This window comes from Schistocerca americana, chromosome X (assembly GCF_021461395.2).
Source record: "Schistocerca americana isolate TAMUIC-IGC-003095 chromosome X, iqSchAmer2.1, whole genome shotgun sequence".
Classification (NCBI taxonomy): Eukaryota; Metazoa; Arthropoda; class Insecta; order Orthoptera; family Acrididae; genus Schistocerca; species Schistocerca americana.
The window spans coordinates 671,757,155-671,781,812 of record NC_060130.1 but is presented as its reverse complement, the minus strand read 5'-3'; the positions used below and the strand labels follow the sequence as shown (position 1 = coordinate 671,781,812).

General features: G+C 35.6%; 1 protein-coding gene across 5 annotated transcripts in view; it reads right to left on the bottom strand.

The window, feature by feature from the left end:
• The window catches only part of LOC124555769 (cAMP-regulated phosphoprotein 21), a 989,726-nt gene that overhangs the window by 91,640 nt on the left and 873,428 nt on the right, over nt 1-24,658 (bottom strand). For all 5 annotated transcript variants that reach the window (XM_047129817.1, XM_047129815.1, XM_047129818.1 and 2 more), the window contains 4 exons: nt 14,557-14,676; nt 14,289-14,448; nt 11,587-12,065; nt 1,265-1,429 (listed from right to left, as the gene is read on the bottom strand). In XM_047129817.1, coding sequence (XP_046985773.1) covers nt 1,265-1,429; nt 11,587-12,065; nt 14,289-14,448; nt 14,557-14,676 — 924 coding nt within the window. The remainder of the gene's footprint in view (nt 1-1,264; nt 1,430-11,586; nt 12,066-14,288; nt 14,449-14,556; nt 14,677-24,658) is intronic.

The following is a 24,658-nucleotide window of genomic DNA, read 5'->3' as shown; positions in this document are numbered from 1 at the left end:
GAGAACAGACGATAGCCAGAGATAGCTGCACATCAACGCCATGTGACGTGTGGTGGTGCCCCCTACGATCTCTATATAAGTGGCGGCCCCAGCTCCTAGCAGCCAGTCGTCGACTCACCTCGGAAGATGTTCTCTGTAGTTGAGAACGAAACGTCAGGGAGAAGAAGTTCTACAGATCGACCACGGCAACTTAGCCCGGAAGTGTTTACTACCTATCATAATCTCTGAGCAGAAGGCTTTCTTATTCTGTTATGTTCAGTTGTATACTCAGTTGACTCCACTCTCGGGATACTCATTATTTGTTTGGACTCAGCCTAGCTGTGGATATGAATTTTGTATGGAACTTATGATCAGTGTTCTCATTAAAGTGATTTGATATTCCATGTGTACTTATTTGTGTTGTTGCTGCATCAATACTGAGAAGGCAATGCCATTATAAGGAATGCTGCAAGAAAGGTGCCACCATTTCTAGGAATTCAATATGGTAAACAGCTTATCACTGTTACTACAGATTAGAGGAAATATTTTTTCTTATGGTGTACACCATCATAAAAAGGTAAAAATAAACAGTCAAGGAATAAAAGTGTTCTAAGAGAACACATTTAAGAAAATAACAAAAATTCAATTATAAAATTTCTGTATAACTGATAGATTATTAACACTAAAATCATTTTTGGTGCCTGTTGATCAAATTATTCATTGTGAAATAAAAATGGCATGTTTATTTATCTCATATGTCCCATTTCAATAATAATATAAAATTATGCTTAAGACAATGCTTTTCTCCATACCAAGTCTATTAATATGAGGAAAAAAATGAATTCTACTTCTACATCACTAATATTGAGCAGTGACATGTCACCTTAAAGATAATAAAGTATCACTGATTGCTATACTACAGGTATCTCTACTTTGTAATTTGTTTTACTTGCTAAATTAGAAAAATTAAGAGTGAAATGTGAAACAAGCTTCCAGTGAAGGCAATTAGATGTTCCACATTCAAAAGCAGCCTTCTTCCAACATGGACAATATGATTATTTCTGTACAAAGAAAAATATCAGCTAGAAGGAAAAATAACTATTCAAATGTTTTTGTGTTGTATGGGGCACCTGAAAAAAATTTATGAGCAAACTTCCATTATACTTTAATTTGCATTTGTCTTAAGAAACATTTTAGAGAGGAAATAATATTTTATTTTATTTTCCAGTTAGGGTTACAGAAGTCCTTTACATTGGACAAATGACACAAACAATTATAAACATACCTGAAAGGGACCAGGTAACTGCTGCTGCCAATAAGAATTTGGTGCTTGATAGGTGTGGCCATGTGTTGGCAATGGAGCCTGCTGTGTTGAATCACCATTTGGTCTTTGATCTGATAAACTTAAACCCAGCATTCCAGGGTGAAGCTCAGTGACTGGGCCTCCATCCTAATAAATTGTTATTTATTGGTAATAGCAAAAAGATGGAAAAATATTTTACAGGTTTTACAAGTAGATGATTTGAAATCTGTAACATTTCTGTTAGGTGATATGCTATTAAAGGTTGACAATACACTATCACTAATTTTTGGAACAAAAGGTTTCTATCTTGATTACAATAACCTTAATATACAGCAGTTCAACTGCTGCTGACAATGGTAAAGTACTGATGAGACCCTGCATCTCTACACCTGATATCTATAATCAATGTTACATGGTATGTATGGAGAAATAAATGGCACTAAGTATATATGTAACCATGATTACAATAAATCACCAGCAAGGTGACCTGATTCTGACCCATTTAACGGACTGCTCATTTCATCAGTGGATCCTCATTGGCAACACTTTAGGTCACAATTCAACACATATTACAGGTAGTTATACCATATAAATAGTGGGAATAATTTTAGGGGACATCATAATTTATCCTTAATGATCAGAATTTCTTCATATTCTCAGTACTCTCAAGGGCATCCATTATCTGACTGAAGTTCTAAATGTCAAAATTGTATCCCTTCTTCAGAAGGCTTGCTGACATTGCATTGATGGAAATCATCATGGAAGTATGTGATATGTAGAAAGTCTACACCTTTTCCACAACTTAGCAGAACTTAATAGGTAACAATTCCTCCTTGGCCTGCCCATTTGTCACATTCAAGAGACAAATAATATTTATGATCCCTCAGTGGCTGATCTGACAAAGTTATCCCACAGTAGTTACCAGTCACTCGACTTTAATCTTGGGTTGAGGCCACCAAGTATACAACATTCCAAATTTCTTGAGTTGAGAATTTGTACACAATATTGTAATGGCTGATCTAGCAATTTTTAGTCTATTATGTGTGAGTGCTGTAAGGTACTGTCAGTTTTGTATCCCCATTGCTAACTGAGTTTTCCTCATGGCACTTGTTACAGTTTTGAGTGTACATTTATTTTCCTATATCTATGCGATTTTATCAGGAAACACACTTCTCTGCAGCGTCCCAGTCTTGACTGATGTGCTTAATGATAAGATGCAAATAAACTGAGTACTGTGTGTCAGGACTTGTTTATATTGAAAACTTTGCCCCTTTTAAAAGGTTTCCTGACAGCCTTATTTTTAAGTTGCAATGCATACCATAATACTGGTCTTCTTGTATCTCATTTCATTATTATATTATACTCACTGTATGTTGAGAGCTGGTTTGCTTGGCTGTTTGGGTCAAGAATGCCATTGATGCTCTTTGTAACTCTCATAGGCTGTTCCAATAATCTCTCTCATATATGACATGCCACATCACCAAGTAATGTACCCTACAGACAGTCTGCAGATTTATGCAACATAGCATGGGCAATGGACCCTTGGTCCTCCTTTTTATTTCCCAGTTCGGTGTCTCCCACAGGTGTTCCAGTTCAGTGTCTCCTACAGGTGTTGTTTATTTTGGCTGCATTGCCTGCTCAGCAAATTTATTTTAGTACACTTTAGTTTTGGAACCCTTTTTTTAGGTTTTGTTCTTCAGCGTCGCACTCATTATCTGTTTTGTTCACATTCTATGAACCATAGCTCTCAGCAGAATATTTATTTGTGATAAATGGTGATGGCAGAAGTCATGGAGATATGAGTTTTTTGTGTATTGATTTTCTATAGTTAATGATTCTGTCCTCTTTTCTCTCAACTAATACACCAAGGAAACATATCTGGAAATTATTTCAAATTACCACTGAGAACTTTTAGGTCCTTCAAGAGATCATGAAAATGAACCAATTAAAGGTTGGTCGCAATGGGTGACACTGGGTTACCAATCATCAAAACATCAGTTTGTTCATAATATGTTTTGTGAATCCATAAGGAATTTACTATGGTACACAGAGAAGGCATTCCTCTAAAGTTAATAGTTAGCAACATTGGTGCACTTTTGCATCAGCTGACAAGACAGATTGTACTGTAATATTTTAAAAAGGTTAATAAAAAATCCAAAACTATGTACATAACATCTAAAATTGATAACTCAAATAACAAATCAAAAACCATCTGGCAAATTATAAAAAGGGAGAGTGGTAAAACAGTAGAGTACATGACTGACATAGAATTAATCCAGGATGCAAATACTGTAAAAAATACTGAGGAAGTTGCTAATATCTTCAGTAAACCTATTTTAACAGTTGCTGAAAAAATTGTCTGTGAAGGCTCAGTAAGTGATGTGATAGCCCTTCTGCATAAAACTAACAATGCCACAGTTTTCCAGATGCAGATAACCCCCATAACAATTAGTAAGATCAACAGGACAATCAGAGAGATGAAATCAAAAAACTCTTGTCAGGTTGATGATATTTCAACTAAGATACTTCAGCACTGTCATGGCTACATAAATGTAGTCTTGTGTCACATTTTTAATGAATCCCTAAAACAAGGTATTGATCCACTTAAATGAAAATATGCCTGTGTGAAACCAATTTTCAAGAAAGATGTAACAAACTACTGTCCAATATCCATGCTAACAAGATTTTCAAAGGCCCTTGAGAAACTGGTATTCAGGGGGATTGTTAATCACCTGTACAGCCATAACATTCTCAATCAGTGTCAGTTTGGTTTCTGGCAAGGCCTATCAATTGATGATGCTATTTTCTCTTTCACTGAATCTTGAATTCTTGAATTTCTGATCAGAAAATTGGCACCAATTGGAATCTTATGTGATCCATCCAAGGCTTTTGACTGTGTCAACCATGACATTCTGCTAAATAAAGCAGATTACTATGGTTTAAGTGGAATAATGGGGACAGGGATTAAATTCTTCCTTACAGATAAGAAACAAAGGGTAATAATTACTGACAGTAGTGGAATCCCAACTTTACCCGAGTGGGGCACAGTCAGCACTAGGAGTGCCTCTGGGCTCAGTATTGGGACCCTTACTGTTTCTTATATTTATAAATGACCTCCCACACTGCACCACGTAAGTGAGCAAGTTCACCCTATTCGCTGACAATACTTCTCTTCTAGTTGATAAAGCAACAGGGAACATGGTGTGACATGTGCGAACAATGCATTTGACAACATTCTGAAATGGTTTAACTGTAATGGACTCTCTCTGAATATAAAAATTACTCATTATGCACAGTTTCATATAGCACATAAAGAACCAGGGAATATAAATATAGAAGGTAATGGACAACAAATAAAGCAAGTTGACTCAGCTAAGTTTCTGGGTGTGTAGATAGATTGCAAACTGAATTGGTCCAACCATATTCTAAATATAGAAAAAACGTTACATTCTGCAACATTTACCCTACTCATAATTGCATCAGCCACACATAAGGATTCCATAAGAGCTGCTTATGTCGGATATTTCCATGCCCTTGGCCAAAAAAGTTTTTATTGCTCAGAAGAGAGCTATATGCAACCAAAGCACACATGCAGGAATCTGTTTAGGGTACTGCAGGTATTTACAATGATATCTCAGCACACATACTCTCTTGTATGTTTCATTAATAAAAACCACTCTCTCTGCAAAACCAATAGGGAATATCATGGTCACAACACAAGGTCAAAAGAGGACATTCATTGCAACCAGTCAAACTGTACCCTTGTACCGAAAGGAGTAAATTATAAGGCATCAAAATTTACAATGATCTACCCAGTGTCATCAGAAGTCTTGCTCCTGAAACACCAAAGTTCAAGAGCAAACTGAAGGAATATCTAATACAAAAGTCATTCTATTCAATTAGTGAATTTTATAGTGCATGGGAGCAAGTTTTTATTATACAACTGAGTTAGCCATTCAATGTTAGCATAAATGTTAACTATTTGTTGCTGTAGTGTTACATTGTTGCTCAGATAGTTTGATATTGTCAGTTTGAGTATGTACTCATGAGTATTAATTCTGATGTTTTTATTTCTTCTAGTGTTCCATGTTGTTACTATGAGTCTTGTCATGAATTAACCATATTACCTGCTGCTGTATTGTTAACATTGTAAAAATACTGACTCGTTCCATATCCTTGCAACTACTTGCAATCAGGATCAACAGAATATCCAGTAAAATAAAATAATAATAATAAAATAAGACATGTGAGCACATTCTCGGCAAATTTATGAGGGCAGAGGGAACATCACATTCACAGCTCTTATGAATTTATACACTGTCTCTGTCAACTGCAGCTCCAAGGTAAGTATATTATGATAAGTTTTTATGTGATACCTCTCTTTGTGGTAGTCCCACTTTTAGAATTCTTGGAATGAACTGGCAAAAAGTTCTATCATTGTTTTACTGAACTCTTCAGCTATGTTCTCACATTTGCCTGTTATCTGTTTGATCCAAAATTTTATGAAGAACCTAAATTGTTGGCACTGGGTAGCACATTACCGAACCTATAAATGGAAAGTTTTGTGGAAACAGCTCTAGGATATGGTAAGTTAAACCCAACATGATTTTATTGAAACATAGATGATATATTTTTGATACTGACACATGGAATAGGAAAACCTTACAAGGTCTTGTAAAACCTATAAACCATATCCATCCTAATATAGAGTTCACAATGGAACATGGAAAAGAGGCCCAGTAATATTTCCTCAGTATATTAGTTAAGAGACCAGTGGACGGATCCCTTGTCAGTGATGTGTATAAAAAATTCATATAAATATACCTGTAAGGCTGCACCTTCAGTTTTCACCATCTATCGAAAAGAAATGCCTTGCTATTGTCTGTGGGCCATAGACCTCACACTCTGTCTGGACAGGAAAGCCTTACCAAAGAACTACAGCAACAATTAACAGTGCCCCAAATTAACAGTACTCAGAGTGACAGATAGTGCAGTCACTGCAGATAAAATCAACAATATCTCTCAAAGAGATCAAGAATGAGAAAGAAAAAGATAAACTAAGCTTCACTTATTTGCCCTATGATTGCCCGGTCCCCAAGGAAATTGGCAGACTCTTACTGAAACACAATATCCAATGCATGTCAGCCTAACTAATGACAGTAAATTGACTGTTTCATATTGTTAAAAATGATCTAAGTCTCTGAAAACTGAGTGTATACAACATTCTGTGTTAGTTCTGAATGTCATATTTGGATACATAATTGTAATAGCTGTGGAGAACTGCCAGGAATATCAGCAATGTACTCACCTAAAACAAGAGCCAAGCAAATTAACTCTTACCACACCGTGACTGGGATATAGTTATGAAATTAGACAAAAAATGGCCGGTACCCTGGCCTATGAAAACAAGGATATTTGAAAACCTAATCAACAAGGAACAGGATTCAGTTCAAGCATGGATTAGGGCCAGGTAATAAATTTATTGAGATCCTAGCAATCATCTGTCAGAGCTGGAGAATACTAAGGAGATGCATGTGACATGCAATAATAGCTTGGGCACAGGAAAAAAAAGCATGTCAGAGGCAGAGTAAGCACTCAAATTTGTATTCAATTATAAACATGAATGCAACACCAATAATATTTAAAAGTCTCATTAGAATCTCAAAAACAATCACACACAAGACAGCTGTTTAGAGCACTTTAAGATCATAACATTACTCCATTCTGTGAAAGAATATCTCTTATGGCCTGCAGTACTGTTGCTAACTCTCAACCACAAACTGCAAAATGCTGCCAGCGCTACAGAAGATAAGAAATTTCCAGTTACACACACACACACACACACACACACACACACACACACACACACACACACATAGGTGAGGACCTTTCCTTCCTTTTTTGGGGGTGACAGAAACATCAAGATCATAGTGATTGGAAAGACATTCACATGCACCATCCAAATTTCATGATAATGAATGTTCATTCAGCAACTGATTGAGTAACTATTGTAACTGGCATTGTTTATTCTCTTAAGTCCTTTTATTTATTCAATCTCTTGATCTTATTTCATGCATGGTTAATTATTTTCTTCCATGTATCTAGAAATATTCAAGTAACAGTCTCATTCAGGTATCTTCCTGTGACTTTGAACTTCAGTATTTTTATTTCACTCCAAGGTTGTTGCTGCAGTTTGAGCCCAAACAAGTTCCATGGCAATGACATTGCAGAGGTATCTCGTAATATACATAAATTTCATATCACAGTGTAGTGCTGGTGAATCAGTTCCATATTGCATTTTCTGCGGCTTGTCTCTTTCTACCAAATCTAAAATTTCCACAGTTGTCACATTTCATTCAAACTCTATATTACTTTCTTTTCAGTAGACCAAAATTTCATCTTTTGTGTGGGAGCAGTTGGTGTCCTATTTAGCTGTTATTTTTGCACTGGGCAAAAATGCCAAAACTTACATATATCAGCAATCGAGTCATAAACTAGCCTATAAATACACTGCATGACAACAAAAGTGAAGCATCAAAAGGGGAGCAGGAAACAAAGTGAAACTTCATGGGTTGAGAGGGTATGTGACGTTGTTTCAGTGATAACAAGAGTGAGTCAAATTTACAGACACAATATGGGGTCGTATCCTCTTGTCAGGGAATCTGGTCCACAACTGCTCTAACTGGTCCTTGATATCCTGGATACTGGCACTCAGACAGAGTTGATATCCCACCTGGTCTCACAAATGTTTTATCGGAGACGGATCGTGTACCTTCCTGGCAACAGGAGTACATCAGCGTCATGCAGACAGTTCATAGAGACAAGTTACATGTGTGGGCAAGCATTGTCCTGTTGAGAAATGACACCATGATATCATTGTGTGAGAGCTAACACATGATTAAGCAGAATGTCCATGATGTACTGTTTTACCATAAGGGTTCCTCACACCATGACACCAGGAGTAACACTGCTTTGCCTCTCCAAAACATTGGAAGAATGTAACATCTCCCCAGGTTACATTCGAACTGCACAGTTGGCCATGGGAATGATGGGTATTAGTATCAGCAATTGCATGCACGTTGTTGTTATCACCCACTTATACGTGAAAATGTCATGGTACATGGCCTGAGCATATAGCTCTTGTGAAGGCATACTATGAGAGCAATGAGAACCCAACTGTGGCTCAAAGGAAGTTTGCAAACCTGTATACACACTTACAGAAAAAATCACAATACCAAGAAGGAGATGTGCAACATAAACAAAATTTAGTAGATGTGTTTCTACAGCTTAAAGAAGACAACTATTCAAATTTAGCTGTAGTTGCATTAGAATGGCGCTAGAGGCACCACTATGTTTATGAAAATCAAGTTTGCTTCAATTACACACTGTACTGGTTGTGAGTGTTAGTTACCTCTGCAACTAGATGTAGTGAGTTGATGTTGGTCAAGAATGCCTTTAAGAAAATGAAGATACCATTATCAGAAGCTCAATGAGTTTGAGTGATGTCATGCAATAGGGCAACAAGACACTGGATGTCCCTTCCATGATATTGCAGAAAGACTTTGCAGGAATGTAGCCACTGTACATGACTGCTGGCAGCAGTGATTAGGGGAAGGCAAGGTCGCAAGACGACCAGCCTCCGAATGGCCACTTAGCACTACTGAGAGGGAAGATAATCATGTTTGGGATATGGCTGTGTCACATCATACTGCATCTGCAGCAGCAATTTGAGCAGCAATTGGCACAATGACAAAACAAGCTGTTAGAAACTGATTATTTCTAGGACAGCTCTGAGTGAGATGCCCTCTAGCGTGCATTCCACTGACCCCAAACCACTTCAGTGGTGTGTCCAGTGAGACCTCATTGGAGGATGGAGTGGTGGTCTGTTGTGTTTCCTGATAAACACTGGTTCTGCCTTGGTGCCAGTGATGCCTGTGTATTGGGTAGAAGGAGGACAGGTGAGTGCCTGCAGTCAACCTGTGTGCCACCTAGACACACTGGACCTACACTTGGGGTTAAGGGTGGGGTGTGATTTCATAAGACAGTAGCAGCACTCTCGTGGTCACCCCACACATCATGAAAGCAAATCTGTATGTCAGTCATGATTTGACCTGTTATGCCGCCATTCATGAAAAGCAATCCAGGGGGTGTTATACAAAAGGTTAACACTCACCCACATGCCACTATTGTAAACCAACATGCTCTACATACTGTCAACATGTTGCCTTGACCTGTTCAATCAACAAATCTGTCTCCAATCGAGCACATATGGGACTTTCTGGATGACAACTCCAGTGCCATCCATAACCACCACTAAACACCCCTGTATTAACCCATCAAATGCAACAGGCATGGAACTCCCATCCCATAAACTGACATCCAGCACCTGTACAAAACAATGCATGCACCTTTGTATGCTTGCATTCAACATTCTGGCAGTTACACTAATTTTAATGTAACAGCATTTCACATTTGCATTGTCTTTCTTTGCACTTACATTAACCAGTGATCTTGCAACATTAATCACATATATATGTTACCTAGACAAATGTATTCCCAAAATTTTGTTACTCTACATGAATTATTTCTTAATTTTTTTTTCATTATTTTTTTTTTTTTTTTTTTTTTTTTTTGCATCAGGGCACGTTTTCTTAAAAGATGTAACATTCTGGACTTTTCCAAAATTCTCCCAACAAATATGGATCTTCCATTTAACTTTCATACTACTCTTTATGTGAGTTCCTTTCATTTCACATCACTTTGTAGTATTATCCTTAGATACCTGAGAATGTGAGTGGCTCCAGAAATTTACCACTTATATTTTATTTGGATACTATGATGTCCTTTCTCTTGTTCATTGATCAACTCCTAATACACTCCTGTAGACGTAAATAACATTGACAAACAATATAATAATATTACTGTTCTACCTTACCAGCATATAAAAGTTGCACATATTGAGAATATCTGCATTATTATTTGATCACATGAAATGTTGCTTCCATTTCTGTTGAACAATGTACTGGGCTGTACCAGTCCCATGTGTGGGAAAATTCACCAAATGATCATGTGCTGAATGCCTTTAAGAATTCTACAAAGATGGAATCCTGTTTACCTGTGTTTTGTATTAGCGAGATATTCTTTGCAATATAATTGAGTTATGTCTCACAAAAATGGCTTTTCCTGAACCTCCTTAATCCTTTGAGAGAAACTACTTTTCATTTAATAATATATAACATTCATATTAATAATCCTGCAACAGACAGACAATTTGGGTAGTACATTGTATTTCTGTTCAATCATTCTTGCAGTATTGCTGTAAACAGGTTTAAATTGTGCTCTTTCTCAGTCATGTGAGAGAGTTAGCAGCACAAAAGATTGTTGGTAAATATAAGTTAGGAAATGGGCTAGTTCCATAACAAATCCAGTGTAAAATATAATAGGAGCTCAATCAGTATCTCACCTGACTGTTTTGAGAAGTTTCAAATATTTTTCTAGACCAGGATTGGTTATTTCAGAATTCAGAAACAACTGATCTGTCAGAGACACTATTAAAGGTTTTGATATATTCACTGACTCTGCATAAGACCAGGCCATTTTAAGATTTTTTGAATGATTTTTCACTAAGTTATGCCTAAGGAATTTGTTTTAGGCATCATACCTAACTTTTGTTATGGATGCATTAATTACCATTAAGTTTTCACTATCAGTTTCCCAGCATTAATTTTTGGAAAAAGACTTATCAATCTTTGTTTTCACATTTCCATATGGTAGCATTACACTAAGATGGGTCTTTGGCCTACTTTACTTTCTCACTTCATGCAGATTTACACACAGCACATTTTGTAATATGCTTTATCTCCAACCACTAATCTTCTATATTTGCCAGACTTTCGTTAAACATCCTATATTCATCTGCTAAGTAGGGTATTAGTGATTATTTATCAGTCTATCAGACATCAATATCCTCCTGTCTGACTTGGTAATTGTTTTACCTTTGATGATCATTGTCACTATACCACAGCAGTCGTAACCACTCTCACTCTGACGACACTGTCAGATGAATTGGTTTGTTGGCAGGAGGCCTAAAATGTTTCTGTTGTAAGATCATTTCTCCTTATTATTGTAATGTATGTGTAATTTTCCTAATTACACTATGCATAACATATTTTAGTCACTGTATGAACATACTGTAGATTGTATTATGAGAGTAATTGGACTTTAATGTGGATGCTTTGGCAGATAAATATTTCATCATTGTAAATTAGAGAAAACAGTAAAGGGCTTTAAATTAATATACTTACTAACAGCCTTGTATCATAAACTGCATTAACTCCTGAGGCACCTCCAGGAACTGGGATAGGATAACTAGTGTAAATCAATGGAGATGACTGCAAGGGACAAGGCGTCACATTTTGATTTGCTGCTGGAGTTCCATAGACTTCTCCTGGCTGCATTCCCACAGGCTGTAGAAATTGTGGTGTGTTGGGGAAGAATAGAGGCTGGTCAGGCTGCACTGTCACATAAGGACATGGGCCGGAGTGACACACTGCCATGAACTGAGGTTGGGTTGATGTTGAAGTCTGAGATACAGACACAACATTTGATGGAGGTGTGGGGAGCTGCTGTTCAGTTGTAGTTGCTGTTGTTGCTGTAGTTGCTGTAGTTGCAGGACTATGATCTGCTGAAGATGTCTCGGGCAAGGATGGAGATGTAGCAGTTGTCCTAAGAACTGGTGAGGAATGCTTTGGTGGCTGCTCATTTTCTGTTGCACTGCTCTCAGCTGTAATAAAAAGAATGTTTTATTACTAATGTATGTTATCATTAATGAGAATGATTTTCATAATACAAAATCATGATACTTTTTTCTAATTGTAGTTTTATGTACACAAGGGGACAATGAAAATATTAATAAAATCAATTTAAGATAGCAGTCTAAAATAGATAAATAGTGGCTTTTCTGTAGACATATAATTCTGGGCATTAAAATAATCTGTAGTTACTTATACACTCTTTAGTAAGTGAATACGAAGCCCTCCCCCCCCCCCCCCCCCCCCCATTCCCTCCTCTAGTAGCATGTTGCATGGCATTTCATCCTGATGCAGGCAGTGACCCTTCTTGACATGGACTACAAAAGACTTTCAAGGTATTGGGGAGCTATCTAATCCGTGATGGCATGATGGAGATTAGTTAAATATGACCCTAGGCATTTACATGTTGCTTGATGGAAGCTCAAATGTGCTCAGTAGAATTGTAGTTATGTTAACTGTGAGAGCTATGCAAGCAGCCACACCTTTGTGGAATGATCTTCACTAATTCCGACATAACTAGGAAGTGATGGTATGTGATATTCTCTTTATGAAAGTAAAGATGACTTGGAGGGTGCTGGATGTGAACTAATTAATAAACATAATATGAGAGTAGGTTCTTGTATCATTCGCTGTTGAGAGTGAAGCAAGTTCATTTCGCCTCCATGCAAACATCCTCACATGAGAAAATTTCACAACTTGCCGAAACAGTCCCCTGTTGGTAAGTAGTTTGCATTAATATATTTTTCACATACTCACACCCTGTCATTGATGTGTGTCAAAAACATATAGGGGAGAGTGTTGTTTCCTGATTGGTGTTTCAATCTAGTGACTGATTTTACAAACACATAAAGGAACGTGATTATTGCTATAAGCAGTTTCCAGCAGTTTCTACAGCTTTTGTTGTTGTGATACATGAGGCTGTGTTTTGAGCAATGTATGCATATATTATGAGCTCTACACATTTAAGTGCTGTGTATAATATATTAGGACTATCTTGAGGATATTGTTAAATTCTTCAGCTACAAAGTTTTATGGCAAGTAAAACTCTGTATATTTTTAAAGATAGTAAAATCATATGTGGACAGTTATATCATTCTTTGTTAGTTGTTCACTGTCTTGTAACTTGAAACCAAATGTCTTTTTTACCAAGGAACATGTGATATTTGCAAATGAACAGCATTTCTTTAATGTCTTAACAATTTTTCCTTTCTCAAAAAGAGAAATTAGTGTTAGTTGCCAATAACTACTATACAGTATCTAAATGTTTTTAACTTTCTGTTGATAATACTTCTTAATTTGATTTCATTTAGTGATTATTGGTATGTAGTACTGACAAGATTTTCTTGACTTTTAAATTTGAATGGAATATGTGAACATTTGGAAAAACCCTTTCTGGAGTAATTTTTGTAATTTCAGAAAAAGACTGCAATGTACACAAAGTGAATGCTATCATTTAAATATGGAATAAGAAAGTATATTAAACTTCTATTACAGGGCAGGCTGTAGGCAAAAGTCTGAAAAATGTTCCAAGGTAGAGCAGATGTGGGACAGCTGCTTCTGTGGTTCTTGATGGTATATCTGTTCACTGGTTGTTGTTGTTGTTGTTGTTGTTGTTGCCCAATATTGAATGGCTGAGGGATGTGCGTGCCATGGTGTGACATGTTGATCTGCTGAAATGTCCATGTTGTTTGATGTTTACTCTGTCTTCCATTCAGTCTTTTCCATGGCAGCTAACTCTGGGATTGGAGGATTTCCATATATGGAGGTCTTAGTGGCACATTCTTGACTTGGTGGTATGACAAAACACCAGTAACCGCATGTCCATGGAAATGGAGTGTCCTATGTGTTAGGCACCCAGGATGTGGCCACAATGAAATGTGCTGTTGCATGTTTCTTACCAATCTTGCACTGTCAATCCAATAGCAAGCACAAGCCCTGATGACACCACAGTCTTGTGATGTAGTGAACTATTTCATTTATTGCAATGACAAAAGTGCTCTCTCTCCCACACAGCAGCTGACACTAATTCAAGTACTAATGAGTGTATTCTTAGCTGAGAGTGCACTGCATGTCTTTTAATTGCAGTTGCTTTTCATGAGTCAGTCCATATTTGTGCTGTACAAAACTTATGCTGTGAAATTTATGCCTCCATAACAATATTTTATTGCAAATCAACAAATGAAAAAGGTACATACATTTCTTATCTGGGTCCTTGTCTGTTTGATTATCAGCTTCTGGTTCTGGTGAAGTTCCTCGGCTAAGTTTCACACTGTGGTCTTCTCTTACAACTTTTGGAGGATGTTGAGGATCAAATCGATAGAGAGACCCATCAGGGTTTGTGTATGCCTCAAGGGTCTGCAAAGGTAATACAATCAATTTCAATATATCAGTTTAATCTGAAGTAGAACAGTATTCAGTAATGAAAGTATGTTAATCAAAGACTGTACAATCATAATCACACACCTGATGATTTATTAGAATGCTTCCTGGTGGAATGGATGACAAGTCACTGACTGCCCACATCACAGGCTCTGCATTTGGATCTTCTAGGACATTTTGCGGTTGTGGCGCAGGTGGTTCTGTCTAAACAAAATTCTAAATAAGTACTTTAATATTACTTTTAGGAAAAGCTTACTACAGCTGTAGATTGAGATTCAAAATGGTGTGCACTAATTCATCACTTTTAAATCATACAATAAACTTCATACTATACAATGCAGATTCAAAATACACAGTTAAAGGGAAACAAAACATGAGATTTGGTTCAATGACTTAGTGCCACTTATTGATAATATTAACAAACACTATTAGAAGTTGACTCTCTTCTCTGAGTTCCTTTTTTTTTTTTTTATTCAAACAAATCTGAGATGTGAATTGAGCACTCATTTTAATAGCTGCTTTTATTTATATTTGTTATTTTCTTGTGGTAAAGCTTTCACATGTTGCAAAACCAGGTGACTTTGAAAATAAAGTACAATGACTAAGAAAGGATGTCTGCATGTGTTATAAATGGACTAGCTACAAAAAAATGATGAGATCTGGAGCTCAAATAATTATCAAATATCCATTGTCTCTTGTTATCTTACAAAAATTCCAGTCTTAGTCTGAACCATGTCGGTCAGCACACAAAGAAAATTGTAAAAAATCTTTGAGTAGTTTCTAGACTTTTGAAAGAAACATCCAGATCATGAATTTACATAACACAGCCAGTATCTCATAGCAACAATGTATAATTAAAAAATTTGAATCTGAGTAATTATGAAATATAAGAATCCATAATTAAAGTAACAGCACAGCTGTAAACAGCGAAAATAAAATCATTTCATTTAAGCAAATGAAATATCCTGCATGTATAATTTTAAGCAATAATATTAGAAAAATGTTTGTTTGCGGGAAAATGCTGTCACATTACAGTAGGATAAACTATTCTACTCAAAGGTGAAATAACAATGGTAAGTATCCAAACTATATAATAATTTGCTCACTAAATTTAATTTAGTTCCTTTGAACTGTTTGTTGTACTCTGTTTAGAACTCATAAATCTTATAAACAGTGCCTAGTATTCCCAAAAGGAACATACTGATTAATACAGAAAAATTTAATTTTATTGCATGGAACAGATGCCTGGTCAAATATACAGTCTCAAGACACCTATTGGTTGACATTTATATAGGGTGTGTCCACCCTTCATCTTTATGGTGGCTTGATCTCTGCTGGGAACACTATCAGTGAGGAGTCTGAATGTCAGTGGAGGTATGGCAGCCCATTCTTCCTCAAGATTCAAAACAAGAGAGAGTAGTGATATTGGACACAGGGGTCTGGAGTGAATTTGACATTCCAAATCATCCAAAAGGTGTTCCATTGGGTTCAGGTTGGGACTCTGAGCTGGCCAGTTCATTGCAGGAGTGTTATTGCCCATTAACCATTGCCTCATGGATCCTGCTTTATGACCAGATTCATTATCATACTGATACAAGGAATCACCATACGAGAACTTTTCCTGTACTATACACAGTCCACAATGATGTTGAAAAATCTGTTAGACCATCCATTTTTTTTTCACTGGCACTACACCTAATTACATTCACCAAACTCAAATTATTCCACCAAATTGTAATGGTGTACAGCATGATTCACCACTTCAAATAACTCATTTCCAGTCATCACCTGTCCATTGGTGTTGCTCTTTCCAACCACCCCAAGCACTGCTTAGGATTGACTATAGAAATATGTGGCTTATGAGATGCTGCTCAATGATCATACCCCATTGTATTTAACTCCTTATGCACAGTCATTGTGTTAGCTGGACTGCTGGTAGCACTTTGGAAATCACATGTGATCCTTCTGCTGATTTCATGTGATATTTTACAGCCACCCTCCACAATGCTCAATGGGCACTGCCTGTCAGTTCATGAGGTCTGTCTGGTCTTGGTTTAGCTGTGGTTGTCACTTTGCATTTCCACTTCACAATTACATCACTAACAGTCAACATTGGCAGTTTTAGAATGGTTCAAATGTTCATGTCTGCCTCATTTTATACTCATATGTCCAACTCTTGTGACATTTTGTGGTCAATTACACTTATATAGGGGTGTAGGGGTGTGAAAATACTTTTAATCTGATAGTTTATAGGTTTTGTGAGTGAACACCAGAATGTAGCGTGTAGAGAAATTCACATTCGGAAATGAATTCAATGAGTTGCTACATTCATCAACTTGATGAATCTAATATGTGAGATTTTTTTTTAAAACTCACATGCCTGAAGGACACAGAGTAATTCAAATACTATCACTGCCCAACAACACTGACTTAGCACCAGAAAGTACTAGACCCTTGCAAGTCTAGGTACTCAGTACTTTGAAAGCAGTATTGGTAAAGAGCCAATCCTATTTACAAAAGTTACAAAATTCTGTCTAAAACTGACAGTGATCAAGAATTAGTACAAAAAACTTCTTTTATTAGAACACTTCCAACATCCTGTGCCACACTAAGTCAATAGTAGAGAGGTCTATCAGACAGTAGCAGCTCCAGGATATAGTGAATAATGGCACACCTTAGGAAATGATGAAAGCGACTTATTCACTGAAGTATCATTTTTCATAACCCCTATCATGAAGGACAGCTTTCAGGGATGTAGAATGAGTCAATTTATATGAATGGAAAGGCTCAGAATGTTCATTCTGTTTGCATTGCTGAGGTAGTAATTTGACATGTTTACAAGGTTGTAAAAGCAAAAAGTGGTGGTAAAGAGTGCAATAAGATGCAGATAGTAGAACACCTAACAACAAAAAATGCTTGTCATTTGAGTTCTGACCTCTTACTCAGTTCCTCCTCCTGACTGCAACACAATGCTGGAAGAAGGAGCTTTGCTATTCAATTTTTGCTGAAACTTGTAATTTGTGCTATTTTTTTATATTAATGACTGTGGATGGATCTGAATGAAATTATTTAAATTGTTTTTTGGTCCCAAGACAGACAGTAATTTCTTTGAGTTGTGCCGTAATGGTGAAAGCTACAATATCCTTTTAAATGCCTCAAGGAGGTAACACAGCTGATGATGTGAAATGCACATTAGGAAATTTTTCCTCCTTAATTATGTGACTCTTCATCCAATGAGGATGAACACAGCTACAAAGCATTCACACACACGTACATCAGATAGCAATAAATTCTCTGCATATATGATAATTACAAACAATTACAAATCAACTGCAGAACAGTGCATAAAAAGTACCATGATTTGAAGAATTTCTAAGAAGCATTGGGAGCACATAACAGTATTGAGAAACTGGTTAAACCAGAAACTGACAGGAGTGAGATTTTTTTGGGTCAGTACTAATAATTTACTCAAAGGACTACCTATGAGAGGTGAGGATTTGTGTGCTTGTAGCAGTAGACAAGAAAATTAAATACACAGGGGTACAAATTGAGTCTACATGTGAAACCGTTTTGGCAAAGTGACTATCAGTGGTAAAAAATGTAGATGAATCCTTCTATTAACCATCTTAAGACTTCTCCATAAATGTAAATGAAAAAGTTGAGTTCACTAGTATGTATGTCTGCCAGTCATTCAGCATTTTAAACAGGTATGTTTCAGAATATTCTAAGCTTGTGTATTCTATGTATATGAAATTAGTACTTTTCATTATTTCATAATTCATGATTTAACAGATGTAGATTGATCAACGGTTTTATGTGATTTTCATTTTTCTGAGAAATCTGAAGATTGTGATGAACACAGACAGGCAGAGTTGCAAATAAAACTGATGGTTTTTTAGTCGGTGACCTGTTTTGGCCTGTGCCCATTCTCAACCCAGCTAATGTCAATCCAAAATAGCAGTAAATAAAGTGTGTACATATATGTGTGGTCCCATACCCACTTTATTTAGTGCTAGTTTGGATGTAAATTCTACTTGGCAAACACTGATTGGTTTGAGAATGGGTGTAGCCTGAATCCAGTCACTGACTAAATAAACATTCATTTTAGTTGCTACTCTGGCTGTCTCTTTTTGTATCACAATCTAAAATGAGTTGCTGTCCCACTACACTGAGCATGCTGGAGTCATACAAGTTCTTAAAATGGTCACTATGAACTGAAATGAATGGTGTAATGATAATTTTTGTGATAAATGACTGTAATTAAAGAAACGTGTTATAATTATTGGAAGAATTGGCAAAAGAGTGAGAAAACGGCAATTTTGCAAGTAGCAGTTGAAATAAAAATTCCCACAGAATTATTCAGAACGAATTCAACAAAAATCATCACAATATTATGAAAAAGAATAGATTTCTACTTGACACATAGAGAAGATGTTGAGCTAAAGACAGGCACAACAAAAAGACTGCTATACATTTGAGCCTCCAGCAAAAAGGTCTTCTTTGAACAGCCACAGACAGTAATCATATGTGTGTGAATTGTACTTGCATGAATGTGTGTGTGTTTTCTAATTAAAAAGAAGACCTTATGGCTGATAGCTCAAATGTACAGCAGTCTTTTTGTTATGCCTGTGTGCGATTCAGTGTCTCCTGTGTGGGGTGAGTAGTAATCTATCCTTTTTCTTTATATTGTCATAATTCTGTCCTGAATTTTCCATTATTTGATTTCTGGGAAACTTACTTAGAAAACCCAACCCATGGGAAATATATAACACATCTGTAGGTGATAAAGAGGCATTGGTTTCAGTTATCACAATGCAATTGCAGTGTGGATGATCATCCAACTACAAAAGGGACTTCAGAAGCAAATATAATAAATATTTATACTTGTGAGTGTAGCAGATATTTCTAGATAAGCAGATAGTTCTAGATAAATACATATGTTGCAGAATAACTGAAAATAGTAGGTATCCTCTTGGTATAAATATACTGTCAGGTAGTTTCTTAAATGTCTGTACGTATTAACTGAAGCCCAGTTGCTATTGGAGCAAATACATCAATACTTTAATCATTATGACAGAAAAGACTGGTGCAGAATCTTTTCCAAATATCTTCACATAATTTTGTCATAGATAGAACTCCCAGAGGTGCAAAACATTTGTGTGAATATACTTATTACTAAGATATGGACTGTGACAGACAATAGCAAAATGAGTGTCAAAATGTTTATTTCTACTTCCTAATGTTCCTTAAGAAAGGGAAAACAAGGAATGTTGCCATCATTCAATTAGTGTACCACTAGGGTATAAAAGATACAGAATCCACTACGGACTATGTCGAAGGGCTGCTGAAATTGAAAATGACATATGCTCTAAAAGGGTTACTGTAATGTATAGCTGCAACAGATTTCACAGCAACCATAAATTGAGCATTAACATTCTGTCACACTGGCAGCTGCTGGGTGGTTTAAAATATACCTTCATTTTGTTTTTGTTCTTGCTCAGTTTTGTCTGTGAAGCCAATTTCAAATGCTCATATAGTGTAAGCTATCAAAATGGACATACTTGGGTTGTAAAAAAGGAGTATTAAGGTTTATCATCCCACTGGTGTTGATGTCTTTAGAATTGTAGCACAAGTGTGGATTTGAAAAGGATCAAGCAGGAAACGAATCATGTCTTTTTAAAATGAGCCACCCCACCATTGGTCATAAGCAACTCAGTGAAGTAGTGGCAAACCTAAATCTGTATGGCTAGATTGGAATTTAAATCACCATCCTCCCACATGTGAGTTAGGTGAGAGGCAAAGCAATCATCAAAGCATATAAGGGTAAAAATGTGGGTGTTATCCAGACTTAATAACTGAAATAATTGAAGCCTTTACACCAAGTATATCAGAAACAGGAGTGAAGCAACATTTGACTTCAGAGAGCAGGAATATACTGGACTATGTAGAGTACATTTTTACCGTTATGTGGTTTGATGATTGCTTGGATTCTAATGTAAGTATGTCAGTTTTGGTGGGCTAAATTTCACAAATATTTGCAAATGGCTCACAGACAAAACATTGAGCTAATGATGAAATGAAAAGATACTTTACTCTATGCAGTGGCCGCCGGTGTGACAGAACATCATCATTTCATTCATATAAATTTCTACAAATAATTTCACATTAATAAAATCTGAAAAATGAAAACTTTTATCACAACACAATTAAAGATATTTTCAAGACACAAACAGTCCTATGTAATAAAGCTGATTTCTGAAATACCATTCTTGGAAAATAAGCCGTACGCAATGTACTTCCAAGTATTTTCAGTATACCTAATTAAAATATGTAAACATTCATTACTATTCTAATCATTTATTTTATTTTTATTTGTTTTATGTTTTAAACTGTTGTTTCACATTTTACATCCATGAATGGCTTTTTGTTGTTTCTTACTTCACTGTTTACATACACATATTTTGTTAATTGAGAATAAAAAGTAACTCATTATTATGAAATAAAATATTTACAATATTGATAACCTGTAAGGAAATGCATAAAACCTGACTTTTTTACACCATACACATAAAATAACAAAATTTCATCACATAATATACACAACAAAGAAGACAAAACAGAACAAAACTCAACAGAATTTCAAATTGTCACAGGTGATCCTCTAAATGTCTTGATTTGTATCAGGCATATTTCATTACATTTGTAAGCCTTGGTGAAGAGAATTGATTGTATGTTAGTGACTGCAGCTTGATTGTATTGTTTCTTGCATGGAGAATGACATCATAATCATTAAACAGGAGTAGATTTGAAAACTTTCTCACAAAGTTTTTCCAACTTTGAAAGCTGTACACATTACACAGCTGTACCTGTGCTGTCAAGCGCTTTGGGATCATTAAACTTTTCTTGTTTTCAGGTACGAAGCTCAAAACAGTTTTTTTCACATTGACCACCCACCTTCTCATAGTTTTAAATGAAACTAGTGGTGAGCTTCGAGCAAGAATTAGAGAATCTGTTTTTGAAGCCCCAAATGTCCTTGTGACAGCTTTGAAATCTGGTAAAAAAAATGTCTGACCATGTCAAAAGCTATTTGAAAGATTTTTCTTTCCCAGTGAGGGAGAAATATCTGTATAATTGTTAGGTTCTTGCAATGGTCAATGTGAAAGAACCATTTAGAGCATCATATCTAGGGACAAGAAACTTGTTCATCTGGTGATCTCAAAGGGATCACAGGCCTTTGCACAGCCATGGGATATATACAGGTTCTGATGTTGGAAGAACTTTGTGAGAAGACTTTCAGATCTATTTCTGTTGAATGACTATAATGTCAATCTACACTTGAGAAACAATATAATCAAGTGGCAGCCATTAGTACATAACCACTTATCTTCACCAAGGTTTACCAATGTATTGGAAACAGCCTGATACATCTCAGGATATTCAGAAGATCACCCATGACAACTTGAAATCCTGCTGAATTTTGTTTTACATTGTCTTCCATGTCATATACATTACGTGAAGAAATTTCATTCATTTTATGTGCATGGTGTAAAAAAAACCTTATGTTATTTCTTTACAGATAGTCAATATTGTAATTGATGATGAAGTCTCCTCACGTTAATAGGTGAGTCAGGGCATTGCTCTGCAGCAACATTTCAGCAAGTTTCCTACTTGTCATCTGCATCCAAAGGTGGCAAGTAGGAAACTTGTTGAAACATATGTTATAATAATGAGTTACTTTCTATTTTCAATTAGCAAAATACATGTATATAAACAGTAAAGTAAGAAACAAAAAAGCCATATATGTAAAATGTAAAACAACATTTTAAAACAAAACAAATATAAGTAAAATAAATGATTAGAATAGTAATGGATGTTTGCATATTTTAATGAGGTATGCTGAAAACTCTCGGATAGCACATTGTGTACAGCTTATTTTCCAGAAATAGTATTTAAGAAACCAGCTTCACTACACAACGATGTATGGGTCTTAAAAGCTTCTTTAATTTGTGTTGTAACAAAGGTTTTCACTTTTGAAAATTAATTAACGATGGTGGGGAATTTTGCAAAATTTCAAATTATTATAAAAGTTGACTGAACAGATTTCAAGAACATTTATTACATGCCAGTATCAATTTTTATAGAAAAACATTTTTTATGTATCATCACTTCAAAGATATTCCCTCTAAACCTAAAAGGCTAAATTACCTTTCATGGTATGTTTTACTGCTTAAAAGTGAAATTTAACAAAAACAAAAAAATGCATATTCCACTATTTTGCACCTTCTACATACCTGCGAAGTTTCATCAAGATCGTTTATTGACACTTGGTAATGTTACTTTGCTAGCAAACTTTATTTTATCAGTGACTGCATATACTTGGTTTTACACAAAGAATTTGATCAGTTTTAGGTGATTTGTAAAACTCTATTAGCAAACTGCAATTTGTATATGAAAGAAAACTATACTGTACTTAAAAATCTCACATAGCAGAAATAAAGCTAATATTTTGAAGAAGCTTACTTAGGAAATTTCTCATAATGAATGTATTAACTTTTTTTATTTTCTTCCACATGACACATGTAAAATATTCTCACTTAGGGACATACAAGCAACTGCTTTGCCCATTCCCAATATGTCAGTGGAAAATGGGGAAACCTTGATAATCACATAGTAGAATTACAATAAATAATATGAAGTCAGTGTTTTTTCCAATTAATGTGAAATCTGAAGTTTTAGAAAATATCACAGCCTTTTGCATTTTCACTTACAAAACTGTTATAATAGTTATGGTATGTTGAAATTGAATTTTGACTTTTTCCCCCTCAAGGCTGAGTCTCATTACAGTTCATTCCCCACATAGTAAACCCTGATGTGACATCAAACTGAAATACCATATTTTGAATGAATCATATTCCAACAATTTTAACTATGAACATCACATTTCCTGAAACTTTTACAAAACAAATCATACAGGAAATGACACAGTTTGTAGAGAACTTTAATTTGATATACCGATTAAACTTCATACATTTGTTATCTGCAAGTGTAAATAAGAAAACAATCAAATTCAGCACTTTAGTTTGCAAAAACATCAATGGCGTCAGTTCAGTTTGCTTCTATCAACCAATCACAGAAATGGATACATAATGTCATGCAAACATCACAAACATTACATTCAACAGATGGAATAATTTAAATCAGGCTGCATGAGTATTCTGTGGTTCCCATAGAGGGAGAACTTCAGACGTGTGCTGGCCATTACTATAGATTCTCACAAACATGGAGCTATGGTGAACTGCTTCTAAAGACTGTATTAGTAGCTGTTATTAAATGAACACAATTTATATTAACTGTCATGGTACTTTCCACTGTTTACTTACACAGAAGAAGGATGCAGATGAATATCTCACACAAGTGGCAAAAACAGGTAGTATTCTGAAAACTTGTGCTGATTTTACAACTGTACCATTGAATAATATAGTTCATCTATTAATATAAACTTTTAAATTTTATGGGTGTTGTGATAACTGTTTGAAAATAACGATTATTATGATTATTTACCCAAAACAATTACTTCCTGGAAATCTAAGAGAGAGTAGTAAATCTAGAATTCTAATACTCAAATAATCAATGGGAGGACTATTTACACAATCTGAATTTAGTGAACTTTTGAATTTCTGAAGATTCTCAGTATCCCGTCCTCTGCTCACTGTGAATTTACTAAATACATTTATATTATGAAAAGGGCATTATTCTGTAACACATCAAGAATACAGACTCAATACAGAAATTATGGTTTTTTGCATTCTATTGTAGTCACAGGTATAATTATTTATTTGACTATGATTAATTATTTGGACATAAACAGCACAATAATAAGTTAAACATATTATGGTGTGTATATGTGGATTAGTAATTGTTCTCAGTGAGTAACTAAAAATACGGTGATCTGTTGAAAGAACGGGGACATATTGTGCTTTGAAACTAACTAGTGCACAATGGGCGCGACCAGTTCGTAAAATTTGAATACTATTTATGAAATAAGTGAGGAAGTGTGGAATAAACCGTGTCCCTGTAACAAAACAGCAAGAAAAGGCATGTGTTGTGTAAAGTGTAACAGGAAATTCCAGTACTCATGTGTAAATTCAACGAATAGAGTGAAAAGCTGGAAATGCATTGATTGTTT